At 49.4% G+C, this 7,366-nt stretch overlaps 1 protein-coding gene across 1 annotated transcript in view; it reads right to left on the bottom strand.

Moving 5' to 3' along the window:
- Window positions 1–7,366, bottom strand: part of PCSK5 (proprotein convertase subtilisin/kexin type 5) — a 471,153-nt gene that overhangs the window by 42,164 nt on the left and 421,623 nt on the right. The window contains exons 25-28 of the mRNA XM_040449255.1: window positions 7,083–7,341; window positions 5,572–5,708; window positions 4,281–4,481; window positions 251–328 (exon numbers count right to left, since the gene is read on the bottom strand). Of these exons, the coding sequence (XP_040305189.1) occupies window positions 251–328; window positions 4,281–4,481; window positions 5,572–5,708; window positions 7,083–7,341 (675 nt within the window). The remainder of the gene's footprint in view (window positions 1–250; window positions 329–4,280; window positions 4,482–5,571; window positions 5,709–7,082; window positions 7,342–7,366) is intronic.

Below are 7,366 nucleotides of genomic sequence, written 5' to 3' on the forward strand. Positions count from 1 at the left end.
GTCTCCCAGACAGAACCACTCAGCACATCAGGAACACCCTTATGTGTTCCAGAATACTCTCCTGCTGAGTTTCCTCCCCGTCTTTGGCCTTTGAGCACCTACGTTGTGGTCACCACCTCTTTCTGGTTTTTGTCTTGTGACTTCTGCACCCCCATCTGCTCCTGGTAGCCCAGCGTCTTGGGTTGGTTTCTAAATCACAGAGGCTCCTTGCTTCATTGGGATTGTCGTCTCCTCCCTATTTCCCTGTTACCTCTTTTGATTGGAAACTTCCGCCGTCGTTTCTGTGGCCAGGTCTTCTCCAAAGATGGGTTTGCGGTGGGTGCAGGTTCTTTTTTATTTAAAAAAAAAAAAAAAAAAGTTTTTTTTTTAAATACAAAAAAGATAAGAGAAGTCCTGCCCATCATCTCCCCACCCAGAAATGCCTGCGGCATCTACTGTAGCACATAGACGTCCCGTCTTTACATTGAACGTGTGAGTATAATTACATATGTTTGCGTAATCATTTACATCTGTGGGTATGATACTGACTCTCCATTTTATATTTAATAGTATAACTTTTATAGGCATTTCTATTAAAATTCTTTGAACACACTATTTTTAAAGGTTTGTGCGTTTGCATGAACCATAAGTCACTTAATTTTTTTCTTTCGTTACATGTTTAGATTACCCCGTCCCTCCCCCCCTCTTTTTTTGGTTCTAAATACAGCTGTCATTGACATCTGTATACACCTTATTAGTTAAGTCCGGACTCTGCTTGGCTCTTAGACGTCCCAAGCTGAGCATTATTTGGTACCTTCTTTCTGGGACTGTTTTTCCCAGACCTGTATTACTCTTCAGGTCTCCAAAGTTACTTGCTTTCATGACGTAGGAAGATTGTTTAGATAGTGAACTAGTATTTCCTGCGTTAAGACCAGAATCAGGTTACAGGGTTGGATAGTTGGTTTAACTTTTATTGTGTCATAGTCCGTCCTGGGAGCTCTATGTGTGTTCTCTCATTTAATTCTCAAAATGAACTTGCCTGAGGTAGTTCCATGTTCTTATTTTATTTCATTTATATGCTTTACTTTTTTTTCTTAAAGTTTACTTATTTTTGGGGGGGTGGAGGGCATGGAGAGGAGGAGAGTATGAGTAGGGGAGGGACAGAGAGAGAGAAACCCAAGCAGGCTCCTCGCTGTCAGCTAAGAGCCCGACGTGAGGCTCGATCCCATGAACCGAAAGATCATGACCCTCACTTCTAAGTGAGACAACTATATATACCTAGAAAGTCCTTCTAAAAGTTAGATTTTCGGGGCATCTTTAAAGTTCTCTACAACTGAGTTACAGGTAGGCGACGTACCTCCACGCTATTGAGATTTATTCTTTACGTTTGGCTCTCAGTGTTTATGACTGACTGTGGGATTCAGGCTTCCTCAGGGCATCGGAATTAAGATCCAAAGACAGGCCAGTGAGAAATTGTTAGGATGTGGTCAAAGATGAAAAGTTAATTCACTGTGTTTGTGCTTTGTAGATTAAACCATCATCAGAAGATGTAATTAGAGCCTGCTACAAACACGGTTTTAATCGATGATGGAATTAGGTGGGTAGGGGGAAATGTGCAGGAATTACTCTTAGGACTTTCCGGCACTCCCAGGGGGAAAACCGCCTAAGAAAATCCGAATGATTTAATAGTAATAGAATAAGCTGTTTCCATTCCCAACAATGGTTTCAGGAAACCAACCGAAGCCGTGGCCTGCCACGCCTGAATGTTTGCCCCAGTGGTAGGTCTGTGATGCCTGAGTCACTGGTGAAGCCATCGGCAGCCTATTTAATGTCGGTTCTGCTGCTGCTGTGGAAGGGACGCTGAACTAAGTGGTCTCCACGATATGTCAGTAACTGGGACGGGGGATCTGGTGGCGATCTCTACTTTTGTGCGAGGGATTCTTGGCAGGAAGAACAGAGTTGAGTGGCCATCTTTGGCCATTACTTAGTCTCGGCTGAAGGATTTGCCAGGCACGGTCCAGCGTGTGGGGAGATCTCCATCCTTGGCCTAGGGTAGGAAGTACTCCCACCGGCTGCGTCACGAACAAAGAATGACGGCCTCCCACCGTGGCCACTCTCGTTGTGAGTGGCCACCTTATGAAAAGAGGAGTTCCGTGAACTCCGGTTGGATTTTTATTGCACGGGATCTTCTCCAACACGTGCTGGCGTAGAGAGCGCAGGCAGTCCTAGTCTTTGGATGCAAACGCGATCTCACCGTTGCCGCGGAAGTCGTGCGGGTGAAGGCACGGACTGAGGTTAGTTCCGTTTTCCTTTCCCTGCCTGGATCCGGCGACGGCACCTTGCTGATACCACCTAGGCAGCTATATTCTTTTACGGCCGATCTGTAATTTGCCCGGGCTCCCTCAGGAGTCGACCCCGGATGACTGCAATCTGCTTTGCATCATCTTAAAGGGGCGGCTAATTAGTGGCTGTTTTCTGGAACCCTCTGCTCTCCGATTACACTCTCAACTTTGTTTTTTTGAGAGTTAGAAGTCAGGGGGAAAGATTGTTGGCATTGGCTCAAGTGCTCCCGGGTCTCGATGGGGCACATTTCCCACTTCCTGTCCACTCCAGTGGGATCTAAACCGTGCTGGGGAAGCAGAGCTTCAGCCGCACCTTGCTCCGAAAAGACGCGTCTTTTTTTCCCCTCTGTTAACAGTCTGCCTGTCTTCTTTCCTCGATCCTAGAGAAGGGCAGCCATGCCATTGACTTTACTGCTTTGGTCCAGCCGTGAGAAACATTTTCATCTGCTTCCCCGATCCCTTAGTAGTGCTAACTCCCCAAATGGACTAATGCCTTCCTGTCTTCAAAAACACTGTATTTTTGATAGTAGAAAATGCAGAGGGCTGGGTGTGGTGCTCCGACGGAGGGGAACAGTCCAGGCCTGATTTCTGCTTGCGAAGCGCGTAGTCCGGTTGAAAGGGACATGTAATCATTTGGGGAATCAAGTCTGCTCTGACTCTTGGCTCCCTGGACCTTTTCATCATCTGGATGCCAGATAAAATACAGATGTTCTGAGCTAGAAACACAGCACCAGACTATTTTCCTCTTGGCTCGCGCTGCCTCTTAAATGCCTGAATGCCAGACAAACTCGTTTTCAGCGTTTTTGGTCCAGCTATAATTCACGGAAGATATCCCAATCTGGATTGAATGATTTTCTTCCCAGCTACGTCTCTGAAATTGGCCCGTGTTCTCCGGGGCCTTTGGCTGCTGGGTTTGTGATGATCTCCGGGCTGCTTTTCCTTTAGGTCACATTGGTGACACTGTCGTGGTGGACAGTGGCCCTGGATGTCCCTCCTCTGGAACCCAGCAAGAGCCTTTCTCCGGCCCCGGATCGATCCCTCTCCCCGGCCCTTAGAAGACTCATCCTCGGCGGACCTCCCTTCGGCCCCCATGGCTTCTGCACCGAAATGACCTTTTCAACAAATCCTCGCCTTGAAATCAAACGGAGAGCGTCTCTGCATAGAATGCGAGTCAGATTTTTTTTTTCTCCCAGCAGGATGAGGGCTTTGTTTTTTAACCACCACAGACACCGAGAGGTCATCGAAGTTTGCAGCTACCTTGCAGGGAAGCCCGTGGCGGAGGCTCCAGGGCGAGGAGGCCGGTTCTGAGGACGCGGGTAGGAATGAACACACACAGGCCTTTGCTGTTGGATCATAAGCTCCCGCATCTTTCCTCCTGCTCCCATCAAGATGCCCACTTTCCCCATCTGCAACCGGAGCAGGGGGCGGGGGGGCTTTGAAAAGGCAAGCTTGAATGATGGGAAGTTCTGATCAAGCGGCCGGAAGGATCAGCTGACCCAGCTTTACCTCCGCTACTTGCGAGAGGTTCTCCCTTGTCCAACCGAAGACGCCCACCCTTACCGGCCGTTGCCCTTTACCGTGACAAGGAGATACACGAACGTGACAGAAGCCACTCTGAAATCTTGGAGACAGTGGTTGCTGGGCGATTGCCCTACACGACTCTCTTACGAGCTCCGACGTCCCCTCCGCGGGGATAGAAACCCGGTGGCCACGCCACCCGTGAGCCGCCCTCTGGGTTTCCCTCCAGGACAGATGCCCACCGACCACAGCCTCCTCCCCTCTCGCCCCCCCCGCCGGGAGCATCAGAGCCCTCGGGAGCGGCCCAGACTAGACGCCCACTCCCAGCTTTTGTTCCCTGCCCAGCCTGCATCTCTGGGACATCCCGAAGGTGAGGGTTAAAGAGGGAGGGAGGCAGAGAAGGCGGCCAGGCACCTGCTTTCTCTCTCGGGAGGCACATACCGTTCCAGAATTCGCCTTCCACTGGGGTCTGGGCGGGACCCACACACGTCCCCTGCCGCAGCTGCAGTCCTTCTCGGCACGTGCGACACTGCTGGTGGCCAAAGCCAGTGCAGGTTTCACAGGCCCGGTGGCAGGGCTCACATTCTCCCGTCTCTGGGTCGCCGTAGAAGCCGGGGCCACATTTGCGCACACACGTGCCGCCTACGTGAGAACGCAGAGAGGGAGGCTGAAGGTGGGCCCCTGGCTGGCTTGGCTTGGTGCTCTGTGCAAGGCCAAGTTCCAAACAGGCCGAGGGGCGTCTCGGGAACATTTTTATTGGAGTTTGTAAACTTCTTTAAAAAAATGTTTTTAAATGCTTGTTTAGTTTTGAAAGAGAGAGAGAGAGACAGAGACCGAGATGACATGAGCGGAGGAGGGGCAGAGAGAGAGGGAGACCCAGAATCCGAAGCAGGCTCCAGGCTCCGAGCTGTCAGCACAGAGCCCGACGCGGGGCTCGAACTCACCCACTGCGATATTATGACCTGAGCCGAAGTCGGACGCTTCACTGAGCCACCCAGGCGCCCCACCTTTTTCTTTTAAACTTTTGTGGTTTTTTTTTTTTTTTTTTTTTAGTTTTTTTAATGTGTATTTATTTTTGAGTTTGTTTTTTTAAGAAACCAAGCTGGCGTAAGCTTATTTCAACCAAGGAATGGGTCTTAAATCCAACATTTAAAGTCCGCCTTTAGCGGGGAATTTAAATTGGTTATTAGCTCAAGGGGTTAAGAGCCTAGTCAATTCTCAGGGCCCTGAACAAATAAAATAGTGTCCATATAGAACCACTGGAGATCTGGGTGGGCTGTCTGCCCCTCTCTCTCTCTCCCACAAACATTCGAGAGCACTGGACCATTAGTTCTTGGACTGCAAGACTCGTAGGGTATTTCTTTCCTAACCATCCAGAACTGACCAGAGGATCTTGTTTACCTGTTACAGTGCTTAGGAAGAGTCATGGTTCTGGATATTTCAGGTGACTCCTCTCAAGGCCTTTATCGTCGGTGTTCCTGCACCCCCCCCCCTTCCACTCTCGTTTCCATCAGCTCGGAGATGTTTGCAATTAATTAGTGAAATAGGAACTCCGCTACAGTAATAGAAGCAGAAAGAAGTAGTCTGGGCTAATGCTTATTCTGAAACCAAATTACAGTCCGTCCCCGGACGAGAGGCGCAAGACTCAGACCTATCAGGCGGGTGCTCTCCTTTCCGGGTGAGGCCCCGGAGCCTTTGTTCTTCCTCTGCACCCTGCCGTTGTCACACTTACCCAGGAGAAAGAAGCCCTCTTCACACGAGTAGCACGCCTGCTGGTCACAGTTGCTGCAGTTCGTGTCACACGGTTTACATTCAGATCCTTCGCCGTAGGTCCTCTCGGGACACGTTTTATGACAGTGGTGCTGAAACCTACAGGGAGGAGATGGGGTTTCTTCCATGAGCTACGTTGGCGTATTTCTCTTAACCACCAGAATTCAATGTCCTCACATATGTACGCTCATCGTGTTTAATAGGTATAGATATTTGGGTTTCAAGGGCAAAAACCTTCTCTTGGTCTATGTGCTCAACAAACAAGGTTGATCTGGACCCTAAGGACCCTTCATGAAGGCAGCTGTGAAGAGGCTGGGGCGAAGGAAAGCAGCACCGAGATGTATTTATGGGCTACTGATTATGCATTTACGACTCGTGTATTTATTTATTTTGAATTCTTTTAATGTTAATGTATTTTTCAGAGAGGGAGGCAGAGCGCAAGTTGGGGAGGGACAGAGAAAGAGGGAGACAACAGAATTTGAAGCAGGCTCCAGGCTCCAAGCTGTCCACATAGAGCCCGACGCGGGGCTCGAACTCACGAACCACGAGATCGTGACCTGAGCCGAAGTCGGATGCTCAACCGACCGAGCCACCCAGGCGCCCCGAGACATACCATCTTAGACATACAGATTCGAATTGGAGACCTTTGGGAGTGGTTGTAATCTGCGTTTCATTGAACTTGGTGGTCTGTGTCTCGTGTTACCCAGAGGATGATTAAGAACTAATAAAAAGTAACTGGCTTCATTCTGGACTTTCTGACTTCTGTCAAGGACAAGGTCTCCAGGCAGACGTTTGGAAACAGCTCAGTGTAGAGTTCAAGTGGCTTACCAAAATGTCTGCCACGAGATTAGTAAGGGTGAAGTGTCTTAGCTGTTATGTATTTATATTTTTATGCCTAGTGTCTGTTCTCATGCTACAGTAGAATGTTGTATTTCAGACTCCACTGAATTACAGGGTCATCTGAAGGGGGAGCAGAATCAAGTTGGCCTTTGCCCGTTGATGAATTTCACAGCATTGACAAGATACCAGAGGAAAGCTTTGCATCTCTTCGTTAATAACGTCAATCATACAGGGTGTCACTCATTATACCCAGTTCCTAACCATTCTAAAGGGTTATAAACGTGTGTTTCTTGAAAGAAACACCTCACGTTTCACTCTCAGTGATACGGGGCGTTTTCTTGTAGTGTATTTGTTTCTCAAAGGAGGTTATGAAGCCTTCTTATTGTTGGCCAGCAGTGAGCTGGAGCGCCTGGCAGGGCTGGCCCCGAGGATGACCAGAATGCTGTCAGGTGACAGAGGAGGTCAAGGCGTGTGCTCCCGTGTCAACACGAGGAAGGGTGCAGTTAAGCCGGAGGGGTGCAGAGAAAAGGAACAAAGAAGAACAAAGTGGGAACGCCCGCTTCTGCCCGGCCACTATCTGAGAGTCTAAGTTCTCCTTCTTTGGTTCTTCAAGGAACATTCTGGGCTCCCAACCATGTGACCTCACCAAGGAGTGCTTGCATCTCTGCTGTTCGTCTCTGCCTGAGGCGGTGTGTGGCGGGCCACGTGCTGGGTAAAGGCCAACCGTGAATGTGCTGACAGATTGCTTTCTGCTCATTTACTGTCATCAGCTTAGGTAACGACAAGGCGGACTGATTATTTTTGCTGGGTTTCAGCTTGTCGGGTTCCCCTTTCCCTCCCAAGCGCTGCACCCCTTTCAGCATCTTCTCACCCAGTACCACACCTCGGGCCTCTCGAATGTGATGGAGGCAAAAGGC

Source organism: Herpailurus yagouaroundi, unplaced genomic scaffold, assembly GCF_014898765.1.
Source record: "Herpailurus yagouaroundi ecotype Mexico unplaced genomic scaffold, PumYag 199, whole genome shotgun sequence".
Classification (NCBI taxonomy): Eukaryota; Metazoa; Chordata; class Mammalia; order Carnivora; family Felidae; genus Herpailurus; species Herpailurus yagouaroundi.